This window comes from Fukomys damarensis, unplaced genomic scaffold (assembly GCF_012274545.1).
Source record: "Fukomys damarensis isolate Sample0158 unplaced genomic scaffold, DMR_v1.0_HiC HiC_scaffold_34, whole genome shotgun sequence".
Classification (NCBI taxonomy): Eukaryota; Metazoa; Chordata; class Mammalia; order Rodentia; family Bathyergidae; genus Fukomys; species Fukomys damarensis.
In genome coordinates, this window is record NW_022900946.1 from 4,262,549 (window position 1) to 4,281,884 (window position 19,336).

Here is a 19,336-nt window from a genome sequence, read left to right on the forward strand (position 1 = left end):
GACATGATCTGCTGTCTCAGAGGCAGCTTTGCAGGCAGACACACATGGCTAAGGCAGCGTGAGTCCTGTAAATGCCAGTTTGTGGCCCCAGACTCCTCCTGTTTCCTCACCCCTCACACCCAGCCCATCTCCAGTCTGCCAGCTCCACCCTAAAGTACCTTCCAGACCGTCCACCTGGATCAGCTGCACCTCCTCAGAGAAGATTTCCCCGTCAAAAGGAGCCCTGTCTCACATTCCTGTGACTGCTCCCTGCACACTTCCTTCTCACAGCACTTAGTATAACTCATCGTTTCCTCGTGTGTTTATGTATTTCCGTTTCCCCACAGGGTTCTGCATGTCCTTTTCACCTGTGGACCCTCAGGGTCTTCGAGAATAAGACCTGGCAGACGATCTCCTCTCAAAACATTTGCTGGATGCATAGAAGAGTACGAAAACGGCGGGTGAGCGGATTGCGTTCTTGAACTTCAGTTTCTTTCATCATAAAGACAGAGGTAAGGATAACTTATTTACATCCCACAGTCATCCTGAGGGTGAGAAGAGGTAATACAGGTGTCCCTCGGTGTCCACGGCCCCCCGCGGGTGTCCGAACCTGAAGAGCTTCGGCCTTTCTATAACACGTCATAGCGTTTACGTGTGATCCATGCACACATTTCTGTGTGCTTCAGATGGTGCCTAAATGACTTACAATGCCCATCCGATGGACACGCCTGGTAAGGCACTGTTAGACTGTGTGGTTAGGGCAGTGGTAAAGCGAAGGTCTGTATGTTCAGGGCAGATGCAGTGTTTCCATGTACTTCGGTCTGTGCATGGCTGAATCTGTAGATGCAGGAATTCAGTGGACAGAGAACAGCCGGGTGTGGTAGCGCACGCCTGTAATCCTAGCACTCGGGAGGTTGAGGCAGGAGGATCACTGTGAGTTTGAGACCAGCCTGGGCTACATAGTTAGTTCCAGGTCAGTTTCAACTACATAGTGAGACCCTGTCTCAAAAAGCCAAAACCAAAACAAAACAAAACAAAAACAACTGTACAGAGAGCCAACTGTACATGTGCAGAATAATAATTGTGAACACTCGCCCACCTAAGTGTGTCGGTCTGTCTTGTGTTACATGAAAATACTCTTCACAGGCTACTTATGCAAGGGGGAGATTTATGTTGGCCTCTCAGTTCCAGAGGGGCAACTCAGTGGCCCTGTTAGTTTGGGCCTCTGGTGAAGGCAGCAGAGCAGAGCGTGGGTGGGAGCAAGGGCTCAGATCTTGAGCCAAGAAGCAGAGAGACGGAGGTCAACACCATGGTGGGGCCATCAGAGCCCTACAGTCTGTCCCAAGGACCTTTCCCTGCTGGCCTAGGACCTTCGGCCTGGAGCCACACCTGAGGGTGCCCGGCACCCCCAGCACCGCCAGCCCAGAGCCCATGCCCTACATGTGGACCTTCGGGCCCTCATCCAAGCTATAGCAGAGTGCTTGCGTGTGCCAGGAGCTGCCGTACGCCTGGTAAGAAACTTTAAATCTTGTTTTACAAGTGAAAGAATGTAGACAAGGAGAGATCACTAGATATGCACAACCCTCGAGTAGCAGAGCCAAGGCCTGGGCCCAATCCCAGAATTCAGTACCGCAGGCAGTGCCCTGACTTCCCCTCTCCAACTCTTACCTTCTAATTCTTGTTTGTTTTTTTGATACAAGGTCTGGCTATGTAGTTCAGGCTGGACTCAAACTCTCAGGGATGCTCCCGCCTCAGCCTCCCCAGTGCTGGGATTACAGGCGTGAGCCACCACACCCACTTGCTTCCTAATTCTTAAGGGTTCCTCATTATTTTGACTGAAGTAGGTTAACAGAACCTTTCACACTACCTTTTTCAACTTCTGTATAGCGTTGTGTAGGGTGAGGCACAGGGGAGCAAACTCTGCTGCATGTTCCCTGTAATGGTTGTGGAGCCCTGGTGGACGGAGGGCAGAAGCTCACTGGAGAGAGGGAACTTCCTCCGGTTCAGAGCCCTGACTTCTGGTGACATCGCCTGTCACTCAGTTTTGTTTATCCCCAGGCTACAAACGTATCCCTTTATCATGTTAAAAAAAAATGAAAGCATATTTTCTAGAGGCCTTAAAACCCTCTGATATTTGTTAAGAAAAGTACACAGAGTGGGTCCCGTTGGACCAGTTACCTAACCACGGAACTCAGACCCTAAGATATGAGGTTCCAAGGTGCACCCGACTTCAGTGGGCTCTGGGATGGAAGGGCCCCGTGAGTCCCCACTCGGCCTGACCAGGTCCCCACAGCCCCTGCTCTCAGCCGTGCCCAGCGCCCGGACCCCGGTGTGCAAGTGGCCGGCCAGGCACTAGGGTGCCTACTGGCCTCCCCCGGTGGGCTCCTCACCTGGAAAGAGGACGCGGCTGGCCATGCCCGGGAACACCATCAGGAAGAGGGGCAGGACCTTCAGGTACGCAGCCACCAGCGAGCCTCCTTTGGCGTGGGACAGGCTCTTGGCTGCCAGACTGCGCTGCACGATCACCTGGAACACAGGGCGGGAGCTGCAGACTCCCGAGGGCAGAGCCGTCTCCCGGCTTTGCTCTTCCTGCCTCAGTCCCTGCAGTCTGGGCAGGGTGGCCGTGGCTGTGTCCCTCCCACAGCTTTGTCCAGGGTAAGATCCGGCCACTCACAGTTCCCAGCAGAAGGCCCTGCTCCTCTCCTCCTCCTCCTCAGCTAGGAAGAGTGCTGGGACAGTCCGAGCAGAGCTCTTCTTAGAAATCCTTCCCGATGAAGGCAAAGGAAGGAGGCGCCCTGCCCTGTGGCCTCCTGGAGAATTGTGAGCCTCGGGGTTCTGCGCTAGTCCTAGGACACGTTTTGAGAGTGAAGTCGTCTCAGAGGAGGGGAAACCAGGAAGTGCAGGAAGGGAAGTGATTTCCAGTGAGCCCTTTGTCAGCGCTGCCAGGTCTGGTTTATGGTGTGAAGTGCGGGATGGAGACTGAGCCTGGGTGCGAGTCCTGCCTCCCACTTCCCGACTGTGACTTTGAGCAGGCAGCTTTGCCTACCTTTGCCTCATTTCATCTGCGAAGGAGGTAAAATCAGGGCAGCTTTGACAATTAAATGAGGTAAAAACCTTAGACTACTTTGCTGGTGTCTGACACGTACTAACTGCCCATAAATACTGGTTACCAGTGTCCACCCCTGGCTCTCGGGCACAGAAGCTCACAAAACTACTTTTATGTTGAAGCTGTCATTTTTCCTGCAAGTAAGGAGAGTTCGTACCAAGTCATCAAGTACCCTTAACGGGAAGTGCGCCCAGAGGTGGGCTTTGTCTGAAGCCCACACCACAGGGTGACAGGTTATGAAACCCCACAGCTCGTATGTACATGGATTCGGGGGTGCTGGGCGGGGTCACCTCTGGGAAGGCATTGTCAGCGGGACCTATGGGGCCGAATCCCAGCAGAGGCACCAGGGTAATGGAGGGGGATGCAAAATAGGCGACTTTTCCAGTGACCTGTGCAGTCGCAGCAACACAGACTGAGCCAGGTGGACATGTGCCACGGACAGGTACCCGAGCCCCCTGGACCCACCTGAACTCAAGAAACCCTGGTCACAGCTGGCCACCCCATGGAGCCATCCCATGACTGTCAAGCTAGAAGGGACAGTTGCTGAGTGGTTGTTGATAAGTAATGTCTCAGTTTTTTAAAAAAAGGGTGAAGTAAGAGGAATAAAAATATAATCCCACTGTGTGGAAGGAGGGAGTTTTGAGGAGCTACATCTTTTTTAGTGTTTATTTTTTATTTTAATTTTGCTTTTCTGAGATAGGGTCTCACTAGGGAGCCTAGGCTGTACTAAAACTTGGAATCCTCCTGCCTCAGCATCCTAAATGCTGAGATTACAGGTGTGTGCCCAAGGAGCTACATCTTCAGTAGTGGGATTATTATTTCATTGAGGTACCAAAATAAGGAGACAGGAAAGAGCTCATAGCTTCATGAAACAAAGTTCTTTTTACCGGAGGTCTGAAGCTGTCACTGAGAAGAACTCTGGCTTCTATTACCATGGAGGGTGTCTCCAACAAGCCTTTAAGAGTTAGCTGAATAATTTTCAGTCCAAGTTGTGCTGCTTGAAAACCCACAAGCCCAGGGAGTAGGGTGTCACCCTGTGCACTTGCTCCAGCCTCGCAATGGAACACACCTCCCAAGAATGCTAGCAGAATGAACAGAGATGAACAGCTCAGATCAGAGACTGGGAAATCATCTGGCAATCATAAATGTGTAAGTGGCATCACTCTTATCGTCACTGTTTTCCTTTTGTACCTCTGCCTCAGGTGATCTGAAACATCTTGCCCCATGGACCACACATGTTGATTTGTCTTTCTTGCATTCTGCACAAGCCCCAGGGAAGGGCTACCAGTGACTCATGTTTCCTGGGCGTCCTTTGGACTCTGGGCTCTGGCTCAGCAGAAACCCTTATGGCTGACCAAAGTCCAAGGGCTGGAGAGGGGTTGGCTGCGGGGCCCTTTTGCCCCCTGGCATGTGGAAGATCGAGTCCTCTTGGACTAAGTCCTCAGGCTCTTGTGCGACACGGGCTGGGCTGGAGGTGGCCTTTGCGGGGCACATCCTGGAGTGAGGGTGTGCAGAGCCTCTAGTAGCTATTACTAACATAAGCTGGGGAATTGGGTCGAGAACGTGACATAAGCCAGAGTAAGGACGTAAGTGTTTCTGATGGTTTGTCTACTAAAGGTTTCTGCAGCAGAAAGATATGACCAAATCCCTCCTGCATCCCTGTTCTGTGACTGTCTGTAATCCACTTAACAGTTGAGGAAATGGGGGCTCAGAAAGGTTAACCAGTGTCCCAGAGTTCTGATGCTTGGGCTCAGTTCCAGACCTGTTAAGTTTAAAGCCCACGGAGACAGCCTGGATCTGTGGTGTCTCGTCGCCTCTTCTACCTGAGATTTGCTCAGGGTTAGTAGTAAGCCTGTCTCTGAAAGGGCCACAAATTACTGTCATGTGTCCTGGCCCATGGGTAGGACCTCTGTGTTGTTACCGGTGAGGCGCCCTGCTTTGGTTCAGCTGTCTGACCCTATGACAATTGCTTTACCTAAACTCTCCTCATCCTGGACCATGCAGTGCAGCTCCCAAAACGGTGCACAGATCTGGTCTTTCATGGACCAGAGAAAAACATGGGAACCGGTGCCACAGTCCCTGGTTCAGAGTCTCTGCTGTCTTCCTGCCTGTGGGTGTTGGCTCTCTTGGCCTTATGCAAGTCCGTAGAGAGCTTCTTCCTACACACAGACAAACGTGACTGTCCCGCTCCTACCCACACCTGCCTCACTGCACTGCTTTTTACTTTTCTCATTTCTCTCTCCACACTATCTCTCTGGCTGTTCCCTGTGCCGCAGACTTTCTTCCTCCAACAATCTCAGGGAGCACTCACTGTTCTCTGTCCAAGGTAGGCAGTATAGAAGTCCCACCAAAATAAAAAATAAAAACAGAACTACCATGCAATTCAACAGTCTACCATGGGGTGTACATCTCCAGAGGATATGAACTAAGTATGAGGAAAAGACCCTGCACGGCCATGGGCACCGCAGCACAATTCATAACGCCACAGCGTGGAATCAGCCTCGTCCAGCACCAGATGAGCAGTGAAAGCCTATGTGTGTGCGCGCAGTGGATACTGCTCGGCACGGAAAGGGTCAGATCTTGTCCCTTGCAGGGAGATGGAGAGGCCAGGAGAGCACAGTGTGAAGTGAAATAAACCAGGCCCAGGAAGAAAAGCACCGCACGGTGTCCCTCATACACGGGATCTCAGAAAGCTGAGCTCAGGGAAGTAGGGTGTAATCGTGGTGAGGGAGAGGAGGGGATCGGGCAGAGAGGCTGGTTGGCGGAGCAGAGCCACAGGTAGAGAGAGGGGACGTTCTACTGGTAGACGGAGGGCGCCATGACACGGAAGAGTACTGCTGCTTAACAATATCGAATCACTAGGAGAGAGGACCTCAGATGTTCTCGTAACGAAGAAATGATAAATGTTTACCACAGTAGGTATGCTGAATACCTTGAGTGATCATTACACAGTGTACGAAGGCCTACTATCACGCCGTACCCATAAAGATGTGCAATTATCTGTCTGTTAAAATTATACCCTTACATGTTTAAAAACCTAATAAATCCTTCAAAAAGTCTCTGCTCAAAGCAGTCACAGCTCTCCTTCCTCATCACCCTGTTTTAATTGTGCTCCAACACTCTCGATCCCATTTACTTCACGCTGTCTTTTAAAAAACGACATCTTTTAACATCTCACATGATAAACTTAACTGTCGTCTCCATCAACCCCTAGAAGCAGGGTGGCTCTGTGCAGGCGGAGGCTTTGCCGGATTCCTTTGCTCCAATTTCTAAGCGCCCAGGGGCTGCCCGGTACACCGGACGAGCCACATTCAGCTGCCTGCTGCACGTCTGGGGCAGGAGCGATGCCTCCAGTGTAATCTCAGCCTCCTCCCCTTTCCCTATCAGCCCTTCCTGGACATCAAACAGGACGACACATTAGGCAGCAGCTTTGGGTCTGCCCTTTGTGTTAGGAGGAGCGAGACGCACAGCAGCACGGAGAGCAAGAAAGACTGGAAGTAGTCGGGGAGATGGGAAAACACAGATGAGGACAGCAGGGGGAGAGGACAGGAGGGGGAGCGCATCCACGCCAGCCGCCAGGCCTACGGCTTCCGGCTGTGCTCACTCGGCCGCGCCCATACCTGGTCTGTGCACCAGTACCACAGAGACGGGACGGACATTCCAAACAGGATGCCCGGCCATGGGAGATCCGACGTCACCGGATCGCGGAAGATGTGGAAGGCATCCTCTCGGGGCAGCCCACAGCTGCCGTTGGCGCTCCGATTGCTAGCCAGGGCCAAGAAGTACTTCTCCTTTAGGCCTTCCATGCCCCCAACCGCAGCAAAACCTAGAAGCACAGAAAGCCTGAGTCTTCCAGGAACTGAGAGGGGTCTGGGGCATATGACAAGAGGGCAGATGGCTCTTTGGGGGCTGTTAACCCTGTTTTTTTCTTGTCCTGGGTAGTTAACCATGGATTCTTGTCTCAGGATAATGTTTCTAAATGCATAGGACAAAATAGAGAGTTAGCTGGGCACGGTGGCACACACCTGCTATCCCGGCACTCTGGGAGGCTGAGGCAGGAGGATTGCACGTTCAAGCCCAAATAGATTGAAAGCAATCATCAAAATATAAAAGTGTGCCAATAATTTGTTTGCCTCATTGAACAGTAAGATGCAGCAGTGGGTCTAATCACTGATTTAGTTAAGTTGCGTTGAAGACAAAAAAACATTTGAATACATCAGCAACAAGTTTCATGTAATATAAAAACACTTGGAATAACTTAGTGTCAGAATCTTAGGTATTATTCCTGTCGCTGTTGTGTGTAGCTTACACTTATAATGGGAAGATGGTTATTTTTAATTATAGATTTATGTAAATAGAGGTGAATTTTTTCCTCCAAATTCATAGGTGCCCGGAATTTGGTCTGTGGACCCCAGGTTTGGATCTTCACCTAAGAAAGTGTTCCTTTGCCTCTGGACCCCTCAGAGGCCCGGCTCACGGTGGTGAGTGGGAACGGGGTGTGTGGGTCTGAGCTGACTGCCTCCTGCTCCGTAAGTGGGGAGAATACGTCACCCCAGCTCCTGGGCCTGGCACAAGGATTGAAGGGGACGAGACCATGAAATACCTGGCAGGGCTTCTGGCACGAGAGGATGCTAGTCTCTAAATTATTTTTTGGCCATGGTGGGGTTGGAATGATGCTTTTGCCCATTAAAAAAAAAAAAAGCAAGTGAACTCTTTCCTATAAAGGACACTGGGATGGACTCAGATTCGTGTTTTCAGCCAGCCTGTGTATTGCACTTAACAGGTACCAACAAATATTATTATAATGTTAAACAAATTACATGACAGATATTATTATAATATTATAAGGGGGGAGCAGTGAATTTCATCCAGCACATGGATCGTAGTAGAATCATCTCAGGAAATGTAACGCTTGTACAAATCACCCGGGAATTGTCAAGTCGAATTCTGACACAGCCCGTCTGCTGAAGGCTGCCGTTCTGGTTTGCTCACGACCACCCTGGTGATGGGGAAGTCACTGAGTAGCAGCCATAAGGGACCTCGGGTACCAAGTGAAATCCACTGTCCTCTCAACACGAAGAAGCTGCATTGCGTTGAATAGTAATCTTTTTTTGGTACCAGGGATCGAACTCAGGACCTTGCACTCATAAGGCAGGTGCAGCACCAGCGAGCTACGTCCACGGCCCTTGGATTTTAATCTTGAGTCACTAAACTCCCTTTTATGGTTAGGTTTTTAGTTCTTGTATTTTTTTCTAGGTAACTGGTCCTGAAATGTCTGCAAATAATAATTGTACCTCTTTCTTTTCGATGTGCTGTAGGTCTCAGGTTTTATTTTATTTTGCACTAAATAATAAATAATAAGAGAATGTCCTTTTTTAATTCTGCCAGGATTACTTCTAATGTTAAACAAATATTCTAATTTCTTCTTTAGAAATTGAACTATTAAGATTTCCTTTTATAAAAAATTTTAAAAATAAAGATCTCCTACTTTCTCTTGAATGAAATTAAATAATTTGTACATTCTAGGAAAACCATGAATTCCAAGTGTATTTTCATATTTATTAACATAAAACTATGCATTCATAGTATTATAATTTTTGCCCTTTCCTTTTCTCATTCCTAATTGTATGCATTGTTTTTCTTTCCTTTAATTTGATTTGCCACTATATTTTACTGGTTTGTTTTTTTTTTTCAAAGACATAGATATGAAAGTAACCAGTTTTGCAGTTTTCTCAATTCTAATTCATTAATTTGGGCTTATATGGATATAAATGTTTTTATAGGATTACAACTTTTGACTTTATTAACTATGCAATATAATGTTCTCATCTTTTTTTCTAAATAATTATTTACTTTTGAGGCAGACAGTCTCACTGTGCTGCTCAGGATGGTCTTGAACTTCTCACCTCATGTGCTCCACCCACCTGGGCTTTGCTGAGTTCAGGCCCATGCCAGCACACCAGCCGTGCAGCGTTATTTCCTCTTTGACCCAAGCACTATTAGGAGATGGCTTTAAGTTTCTAACTAACCATAGGAAAAACAAATTTATACTTTCCTAACAAGTTAGACTTTTTTGTTGTTTTATATGAATAAGGTCATTTGAAAATATGTGCCTAGGTCTTTTTTGCAAATTTTTATTAATTTTTCAAGGATTGCTTTTTATAAATGGTTCTACACATATTAAGGAAAAGGTACATTCACAATAATTAGAATGCTTATTCATTTATAGCTTCTAAATTCTTATGTATGTTTTGTTCTGCCACGTGTTAAAGTATTTTAGAACCATTGTATTTCTGTCAAGTACTGTATTTTTAACATCTTTTACTTTTGTGTATCCTACCACAACTTATTTAAGACACAAAGGTTACATCTTCATTATCAATTTTGTTTTTTAATATAAAATTAATTCTCCCTCTGATTAATACATTTGTCCTTATGTCATACTCTATTTACCCATGACACTTAAAAATTAAATCAAGTGAGATTTTCTTAACCCAAACCAGGTATGTAACATTTTGCTGAGAAAATAAACAATATATAACTAAGTAAAAGAGTAGTAAAAGAAACAGCCATGTGTGTCCACCTCACAGACTGGTAGTGACTCAGAAGCCTTCCACCAAAAGGAAATTTTATGTCACTTTATGTTGTCATAACTAATGATTTGCATTTTTATTTTCTCACTTTGGTTGTGGTTCTTTTATTTCTTTGCAAGAAACTTACACATACACTCCATAGCCAAAGGTTAAGATTTGTAAGAATGTCTACTAGACTTTTGTATTTCTTCTTCGTGGTGTTTCAGCTTTTCCTATTTGATGAGAAATTTAGCACATGAACTGAGGCAAGAGATTGGGGTGTGGAAAACTTGCTGGGCAAGGGGGTGTGACCTGTCAATCATGGAGATCCAAGCCTTACACCTGGAACCAATCAGAAAGTACTAGAACTCAAGCAGGTTTTTGACAGGCTGGCCTGGGCCTGAAGTCAGCCTGAAGAGTGGGAGATACCCAAGATGGCCGCCACTGAGCTCTTGGCCATTGTGCTCTGTCTCACGGTGGTCTGCTCACACCCTGAAGAGTGTTATTCTTTTCATACCTTTAATTGGCCTGCACTTGCTCTTTTTCTTTTCCTTCCTCTAATAAATGTAAAACTTTTTATGCTTGCTTTGTTCATTTCTTTTTCAGGACAAGAAGAACCTAGAAGCAGTCTCTAGAAGGAGTCCCCATCACCTGACAACACTCTCTCACAGTTAAGGTCTTTGTAAGTAAAATATGGGGCTTTAGATCCAGACAACTCTTATTAAATTGTTATACTTTTCATGTAACATTTGCCTTAATCAGCCTGACAGCAATCTTTTGGATCCATAACTATTTTAACTGAATCTTTGTTTGCTATCATTTTTTAAAAATTGTAACATCAGCTCTCGATTTAATTTGGCTTCTCTATCTTGTGTCCTTACTCATCTTTCCATAGTCTGGAATGCCTCTTCAGTCCTACCTCAGCAATAACTGGCTAGATGTCTGGAGGCTATGGTTTTCTCCATAAGACTCTGTAGCTCTTGCTCCATTATCTTTGGGGTTTCATTTATAGAAGAAAGAAATGAACCAATTTGTTTTCAGGTCCTTTTAGGTTTACCACTTTTTCTTTCTGGATTCTTTAGCATCTTTCATTCATCCTGTCATCCAGATTTTTTCATAATGCTTCTTTCTGCAATCTTTTGAAAGAAACTGCTAATGTCTAAATGTAAGGTATCACTGACATGGGGTAGAAGAAATAAAGAGGTAGAAAGGAAACTAGTTGTAACACATGATCAAAGTTACTCAAGGTGGGCCAGGTGTGGTGGTGCACTCCTGTAATCCCAGCACTCGGGAGGCTGAGGCAGGAGGATTGCTGCAAGTTGGAGGCAAGCCTGGACTACATAGTGAGTTTAGGGGACCAGATATTTAGCTCAGTGGTTCCGCTGCCTGCCTCACAAACTCAAGGTCCCCAATTTGATCCCCGGTACCAAAACAAAACAAAACAACTACCAAAAAAAAAAAAACAACCCAAAACTCATAGTGAGTTTAGGGGACCAGATATTTAGCTCAGTGGTTCCGCTGCCTGCCTCACAAACTCAAGGTCCCCAATTTGATCCCCGGTACCAAAACAAAACAAAACAACTACCAAAAAAAAAAAAAACAACCCAAAACTCATAGTGAGTTTAGGGCCTGCCTGAACTACAAAGCAAGACCCTGTCTCAAAAAACAAACAAACAAAAAGATTTAAAAGGGTTATCTGTATTTTCACTCAGTATCTTTATTCCCCAGGCTTATTTGTTTGTTTTTTAAGTCCAGGCCTATCAACTCAAAAGCCCATAAAAATACCATAAGTTCACAAGTTAACCTAACAAATAAAGTAGAGTCAGAAGCCTGACCTTAAGATAAAGAAATAGGTGCAAGGTTTTTAGGCAAAACATCTTAAATTGTTTACCTTTTTTTCCCTCCAGACTGGGGATTGAACCCAAGGCCTTCATATGGGCCTACATCCCCAGCCTTTTAAAATTTTTTTATTTTGAGAGAGGATCTTTTTTTTTTTCTTGGTACGGGGGATTGACCTTGGGTCCTTGTGCTTGTGAAGCGGGCAGTGGCACCATTGAGCTAAATCCCTGGGCTTTGAGAGAGGATCTTGCTAAGTCACTAAGTTGCCCAGACTAGATTCAAATTTGCAGTTCTCCTGCCTCAGCCTCCCAGAGTGCTGGGATTATACACATGTACGACCATGCCCATCCACCTTAAAGGATACCTTCAAGACCACATGTACATCCCCAGCCCCAGACCACAGCGCCTTTTTAGTGTCCAATGCTTTTTCTGTGACTGTGTACTTCTTCGATTCTTCCTAATACATCTGCCTGTGTCTCTCATGACACATCCTGAAATGCTTTTCTGTGTCAAGAGTCTGGGAACCTATTCTGTGGGAGTGGAGGAGGGGGCTTGAGGTTCCCATCTTCTCTCTGGGAACCCCCAGGCCCCACTTAGTGAGAGCACTAAGGTCTAAGGCCCTTGGCAGAGACAGACACAAGAGGAGTTCACTCAGCTTTGCTGGCTCTTCTCAGATCTCCACTGGGCGTTTGTGAGAAAGACTTGGCGAATGGGCAGAGGCTGCTGCCACGCGGGAGGACACAAAGCACTGCTCGCATCTTCCTTAAGGAACAAAAGACCTCAGACTGGGCCAGGGATTTAGCTCAGTGGTGCCGCCTCACAAGCGCAAGGTCCCAAGTTCAATTCCCAGGTCTTGGGGGAAGACTCAAGGAACAGTCAAGGCTCACCGCTCCTCAGTGGGGACCAAGCCCTGACCACGTGTCTTGAGGAACACTTCCTATTCAAACAAAGCCCCACTTCCTCTCCAGCGAGGTGCTGAACACAGAAACGGTTAAAGCAAAGTTTGGCATACATTTAAATGTTTTGTTCTTCACAAGAATTAAACTTTTTCTTGCAAAAGTGAACAGTAAGCAATTTTTGTTGCTGTTCTTATTGTGAAATGAATATATAATCCCGTGATTATCTCTTCAAATCTTCTTTTGAAAGATAAGTGATGTGCACAAAATTCGAATTGTGTAAAGAAGTATGCTCTTAAAGTAAAAACTATGCCTTTGCCCTTTGACTCCTGCTCCTTGACTCTTCTCACAAATGTTACTGGACTACCAGGCAGTGGGTCAGGATCTTGCTATGGTGCCCAGGCTGGTCTCACACTCCTAGGTTTGAGCAATCCTTCTGCCTCAGCCTCCCCAGTAGCTGGGACTACAGATGCATGCCTCCAGGCCTTATGAGCCATGGGACCTTGGGTGAGTTGTTTGGTAGTTAGTGCCTTCGTTTTGTCATCTTAAACAAAGAGTGATAGTGATACCGATAGCATTGGGGCCTTACGAACCTCTGATGGGACGCCACATCTGGATCTCACGTGTTTCGGTAGCAGTTAATTTTTAACTTTTTGAGATAGTTTCTGACACAGAATTGTAAAAACAATACAGAGAGTTCTTATAAACCATATATTTAATTTGATCATCATGTATAACCATAAGTTAAGATGGACAGGGCGGTGCACACCTGCATTCCCAGTACTCTGGGAGCCGAGGCAGGAGGATTGCAAGCTCCAGCCCAGATTGGACAACTTGGGGACTTGGTGAGATCCCATCTCAGAATGGAATTTAAAAAGGGCTGGGGATGTAGTTCAGTGTGAAGGCTCTGGGTTCAATCCCCAGTACCCCCCAACACACACACACACACACACACACACACACACACACACAAATTAACATTGCTAAGGTTTAAATATTTGTGTCCTCCCAAGCTCTAAATTCATATACCGAAATCCTGCCCGAGATGGCAGGGCCTTGAGGATGTGGTCAGGTCCTGAGGGTAGAACCTCCTAAACAGGGTTAGTGGACAGCTAGCTGGCCCTTTCCCACGTGAGACACAGCATAGACTACTGAACGCTGAAACCGCTGACCCTCGGGTCTTGCACGTCCTTGGCCGCAGAGCCCTGAGCATTATGTGTGTGATGTTTGTAAGCCACCTAGGCTGTGATATTTTATTATGGGAGCCAGAATGGACTATGATGAAACTGGTGCAGTGCCGTTAACTTCCGTGGATCGTACTACAGCCTCTCTGGCTTTCACCACTGACGCTCCTTGTCCTCCAGGGCTCAGTCCGGAAGACCACACTGCCTTTGGTATTTGTCTCCTTCGTTTCTCAGTCTCTCTGTGTCTTTCATGCGCTCGGCTTTGGAAGAATACTGCTTAGATATGTTGTGAGATGTCCTTCAGTCCGGGCCTGTCTGATGTTTGCTCGTGATTAAGCTGAGCTTGTGTGTTCTGGGCAAGAGTGGCAGAGAGTTGATTTTGTGTCCTGCTCGGTGTGTGGTATCATGAGGTTTTTGGTACCCGAGTCTTGTTAATGGTGGTACTGACCTTGGTCACTTAGTTTTGGAGGTGTGTGTGTCACGTTTCTCTACTGTTTGGTGGCTATTTCCCCCCTTTGTGGCCAATAAATATTTGGGCTGCAATATGTCGGTACTCTGAGAGTACCGAATTATTTCCTAACGTTTCACCCACTGTCTTGAGCCTAGGTACTGGATTTTACCTGCAGCGATTATTATTCTGTTGTCCAGCTGGCGATTCTCTATTTCTCTCACCTAATTTGTATTGCTTACCTGGAATTCTTCTGTAAGAGCTGCCCCTTCACTCCCCCTTATGTATGTATTTATTTAATCATTTATCACATCAGTACCAGAGGGGATGTGTTTACCTCTAACACAGTACATTTCCATGAAAACATGTTCCTCAAGCAGAGGACTTGCGACAGAAATCCCCACATAGGGAGCTTTTGTTCCTCTCAGTGCCGGTGCAGAGGTCCTGCTGCCCCCCATCTCCCTGGGACCCCACTTACTGTAGCCCATCAAGGTGAACGCCCCTAGGAGCATAATCCCCGTCTGCAGAGCATCGGTGTAGATCACAGCAGCCAGGCCGCCTGCGGGAGGTGCAGAGGGGAGGATGGGAGGGTCATTCCGGGGCACAGAGAGAACCAGAGGCCCAGACCCGACGTATTTCCTGGGGTTGGTCGCTTGCAGAGATGACCTCAGCGACTCCTCTCCATGTGAGAACATCTGCCGTACGCCTTTGCTGCAGCTCCGAGTTGGGATGAAGCTGATCTCCCTACCCCTAAGTGTGGTCTTGGCCCCGTGACTTGCTGTAGAGCACGGAGGAAGGTGCTGACATGCAGCTCCGGGCCTCGCCGTGCAGCAGCCCGAGGCTTTGGCTGCTGTGTTGCCCTGAGAACTAACTCTGTGCGTTAGGAAGCCCAGTGTAACCTAGTGAGGGTGCTGCCCCTGTGGAGGGGAAGCCCAGCCTGCGGCCCAAGGGAGCCGCCAGCCACATCCCAGGTGCCGTCGTGCTACCATTCAATAAAGCCAGGTGAGACCACCAGCCACCCGGAGCCCGTGGGACCGAGGGGCAAAGTGGACCACTGTTATTTAAGGACTTGGATGTGTGGGCAGTTTGGTACACAATTTCTTACTGAAACGGGAAGTGAGATTTGAGCCCCCACCATCCTCAAGCTCTGAACTCCACTCTCTTTAACATCGAAACAAGGAGGATTTTGAAAACCCCCTGGACTTCTTTGACAGGGTCATGGTGGTCTGTCTAAGAGGATTCTTGTGGGTTTGCCACCTAGAAAAATCTTTGCAGTACCAGTAATGGTAGCAAATCCACCAGCGTGTGGGCAGAGTAGTCTCTCTCTTCTATCTCCCTCTGTCCTCCTTCCTCAGGGGAGGAGACACATCTGGTTTACTGGAGGGCAGGTCACTGGGCAGTTTAAACAAACATACAGATGGGTGTGGTGTCCTTGGTCTGTCCTTTCTTGTCAGCAGGAAGAGATCCCATCACACAACGGAAGGGAGCTGGCTCTGATCCTGGCACCGTTCTCTGTGGTCTTCTCGTGACTCACCCTGAAGCTTCTGAGATCCTAACCGTGGGTCTCACTGACGTAAACCCATCCCCATTTCTCTGCCTCTGCTTCTCGAGCACTTACATGTGCAGGCATAGTGGTGGGCACTGGCTCAACCAGCCACCAGATCCCTGGCGAGTGTCCAGTGGGTTCTTGAAATAGGGATACAGAGACCTCACGGAGCCTGCAGTCTAATGGGGAGACAGAAATTACCCCAGACGAGGAATTCAGAGACAACTATTGCCACCAGCCCTCCCTCTCCCTTACTCCAGGCACTCATCTTCTGTTCGCACTGAGAACTCGGCCAAGGTCTTCCACATCAGGGGTCTTCGCATGTGAGATTTTGTTGCTTTTCTGTTTAGGGCGTCTAATAGTGTTCCTTGGGAACAAAATCCAGGCTTGTTTTATTTCCTCAAAGCTTATGGCTCTCTCCTCTTCCCCTCTTCTTCTCCTCTTCTTACTCTCAGGGCAGCTGCACGGCACAGTGACAGGGAATGCGCGCTGCTGGCACGTGGGTTTCTGGGAACAGAACCTGTGCACAGCCGTGTGCTCGCCCAGCTTTGGCCACAATCGCCCTGCTGCTCTCAGGCAAGCCAAATGCATGTTCACCTCTCACACTTCCGCCCAGCAGTCTCTGCCCCGCATTTTTCCTGGGTACCATTGAATCACAGTGTCACCCCAGGGAGCCCTTAACTGACATTTCTCCACAACCCCCCACATCCTCCCTGCGCTTGATTCTCATCCAAGGCGCTAATGACATAGTTGTTGACTTCTTGCTTCGCTGTCTTGTCCTCATCCCCACTAGATGTAAATCCCTCTGAGGCGAAGAGTTCTGTTGTCCTGTTTGCTTCTGTACCCCATTTCCTAACTTGCTGTCTAGCACACTGTGTATCCCCACTAGATGTAAATCCCTCTGAGGCGAAGAGTTCTGTTGTCCTGTTTGCTTCTGTACCCCATTTCCTAACTTGCTGTCTAGCACACAGTGGGTGATGTACGTGTGTGTGTGTGTGTGTGTGCGCGCACATGTATATTTGTGCAGTGAATTATCCTGTACCAAGAAGAGGCAGGGAAGGGGGAAGCTGGAGCAGAGGAGAAAGTAAACATTAAAAGATGGTTCCCCGTCAAGGCCCTTGGGCACCTTTCTAGGATATAAGTCTGAGGGAGAAAGATGAAGCTGCCCAACTTCCGGCTCCAAAATGGCGACAGCGTATGCTCCAGCCCTACAGGTGTCTGCAAATGCACAGGAGCACACTTGGCAGGCTCTCAGGAAACAGCTCCGAGCGCCTGAGTGGGAAGAACCCTTCTGCAGGTGACATGCATTTCACCAGTTCTTTCTCTGTTCCTCTGGACGAGGGCTAAGAGAAATCTTACATCTGTGGTCATGGATAAGGCGTAATACAGGGAGGCATGGAGCCTGGGCCCCACCCACCACCTCTCCCCAAACCTCGCTCCTTGTCAGGCTTACCTGCAACGGTGTACAGAGCCGTGATGGCCAACAGCCCGACTATGGCCAGGTACAGATCTAGGTGCAAAGACTGCTGAATAAAGATGGCGCCTGCATACATGTCCACCTGTGGACACAGGAATTTGACAGGTGAGGGAGGGAGGGAATGAAGGAATGAATGAAAATTTGCAGCAAGTTTTCACCAGGTTCCAGCCCCAGCACTGATTCTGAAAAATACAGATGAGCCGTACATATCTTTTTAAAAATTTTTACTTTCATTTATCTCATCCCAGGTCAGGGTTCTCAGACCCAAGCCCTGCATTAGTGAAGGACCCCAGGCAAATGCAACCTCCCGTGATCTTCCCCGTTCCACTGCCGGTCTTCTGGCGCCGCATTCTCCACACTGCAGCCTTCGGGATCCCATCAGTCTTTCTTTCCCACCCCCATTAGGTGTCTTGGGCGCTCCCCACTGTCCCCAAGACAACAGCTAAATACGGAGTCAGAGCTGCCTACCAGCCGAGCCCTTTGTGATTTGCCTGCTTCTCCCCCTCATTTCCTTTGCTCACTCTCTCAGAAACACTCCCCGTGTCCCCAAGACACCCCAGTCACCAGGCCCCCAGTGTGGGCTAGTGCTGGTCCATCCACCTGGACCGCCAGTCCCTTTCTCAGTGGGAACCGCTCCGGAGGTGGACTTGCCCGCAAGGGTAGGACTTCCTTGCATCTGTAGCTCCCCACCGGGCTGTGAGGGAGCGCCCCGGACATGGCTGTCCCTCGGGTTTGAGACTGGAATCAGGTCGCTTGCCATTGGACGGAGTGGAATTCTTTCTGCTCCCCCATCAGTCACCCACCTCCCACAGGACAAACTCCTCCCATGCAGTGTGTGGCTCTGTCCTCGGCCCGTTCCAGGAGGTCTGGCCAGCCAAGGTGAGGCGAGGCGAGGCCCAAGGTGTCAGTACTCCAGCTAGGTGCTGAGCATGGCCTGACCCCGGGAGGAAGATCAGGGTCTCAGGGCCGTGGGGTTCCACTCAGACACCCCCACCATATTGGGCTGTTGTCAGAGAAGCTTGGCGGGGCGGAGAAGGAGCCCTGTGCTCTGCCTGTCTTTCTCACATCTTCCTCTGCCCCTTCTTACCTTCTCCCCAGTGTCCCCCATCTTCCTCTGATGCCCCTGAACCCGCCCAAGAGGAGGGGAAGGCAGATGGGGCACCCAGCAGTGAGCTGTGACGGAGCTTCTCCCCAGCCGCGTCCCGCCTCACCGAGATCTTGGTGAAGATGTAGATGAACAGGTACAGCACAGCCAGCGTGACGGAGATCCTGTTGCCACCAAAGCGCTTCCTGAGGTACTCGGGCATTGTGGTGACCTGGGGGCAGAGCCCGGCTGTCGGCACCCAGCTGACTGTGCCCACATGGTCCCCTGGCCACCAGCCCTTCCCGCCCTTCCTTGCCCGACTCAGAAGCACAAAGGGTCTTCCCGGACTCTCAGTGGCGGACTTGAGGAGAAAGGAGAAAGTGCAGGCCAAGAGGTGGGGTGTGGAGGGACAGGTTCTATGCAGGAGCATGTGCCCCACTGTCACACTTGCAAACACGAAGTGTGCATATACCGCTACCCCAGCTCAGTTTTGCTGCAGCCTGTGTGATTTTTTCAGCCAACTCACTCTTTTATTTAAAAAAATTTACCTAAAGGAAAACTTAAAACTAGCACCATCAATAGAAAACCAGTCTTCATTGTAAAGGAACCCTCAAAAATAAATATAGGGCCGGCTGTGGTGGCGCACGCCTGTAATCCGAGCACTCGGGAGGCTGAGGCAGGAGGATCGCTGTGAGTTCGAGACCAGCCTGGGCTACATAGTGAGTTCCAGGTCAGTCTCAACTACATAGTGAGACCCTGTCTCAAAAAAACCAAAAAGAAAGAAAAGAAAGAAAGGAAGGAAGGAAGGAAGGAAGGAAGGAAGGAAGGAAGGAAGGAAGGAAGGAATGTACGTGTTTGCTGGGATAATTTTAAGATTGACACAGATAAGCCCATATCCAGCCTCTAGGACATCAGAGAACTTTGTTCTCCTATGCTGTAACACTCTTGGTATATTATGCAATTTTAAATACTCTAATTAAAAATCACCTTTAAAAATAAATATACTTCTTTGTTAGCATATCAGAACCAAAGTATTCTTTCTTTAAAAAGTGAAAAGGGGAGAGAAGAGAGGGGAGGACAAAGAAGGAGGAGGGAGGAGGAGGGAGGGAGAGCGGGAGAGAGGAGAGGCAGAGAGGGATGTAAGTTGTTCAGCTGTCAAGGGCAATACTGGCTCCAAGGTGAGACCCTGTCCTGAGTCCTCCGGA

At 48.4% G+C, this 19,336-nt stretch overlaps 1 protein-coding gene across 7 annotated transcripts in view; it reads right to left on the minus strand.

Moving 5' to 3' along the window:
* Slc5a11 (solute carrier family 5 member 11) overlaps positions 1 to 19,336 on the minus strand; it is a 54,761-nt gene that overhangs the window by 8,847 nt on the left and 26,578 nt on the right. For 5 of the 7 annotated variants that reach the window (XM_019207399.2, XM_033758472.1, XM_010623480.3 and 2 more), the window contains 5 exons: positions 18,259 to 18,363; positions 17,024 to 17,129; positions 14,503 to 14,583; positions 6,706 to 6,911; positions 2,370 to 2,505 (listed from right to left, as the gene is read on the minus strand). In XM_019207399.2, the coding sequence (XP_019062944.1) occupies positions 2,370 to 2,505; positions 6,706 to 6,911; positions 14,503 to 14,583; positions 17,024 to 17,129; positions 18,259 to 18,363 (634 nt within the window). The remainder of the gene's footprint in view (positions 1 to 2,369; positions 2,506 to 6,705; positions 6,912 to 14,502; positions 14,584 to 17,023; positions 17,130 to 18,258; positions 18,364 to 19,336) is intronic. The other 2 variants (XM_033758471.1, XM_010623481.3) reach the window with 2 other exon arrangements.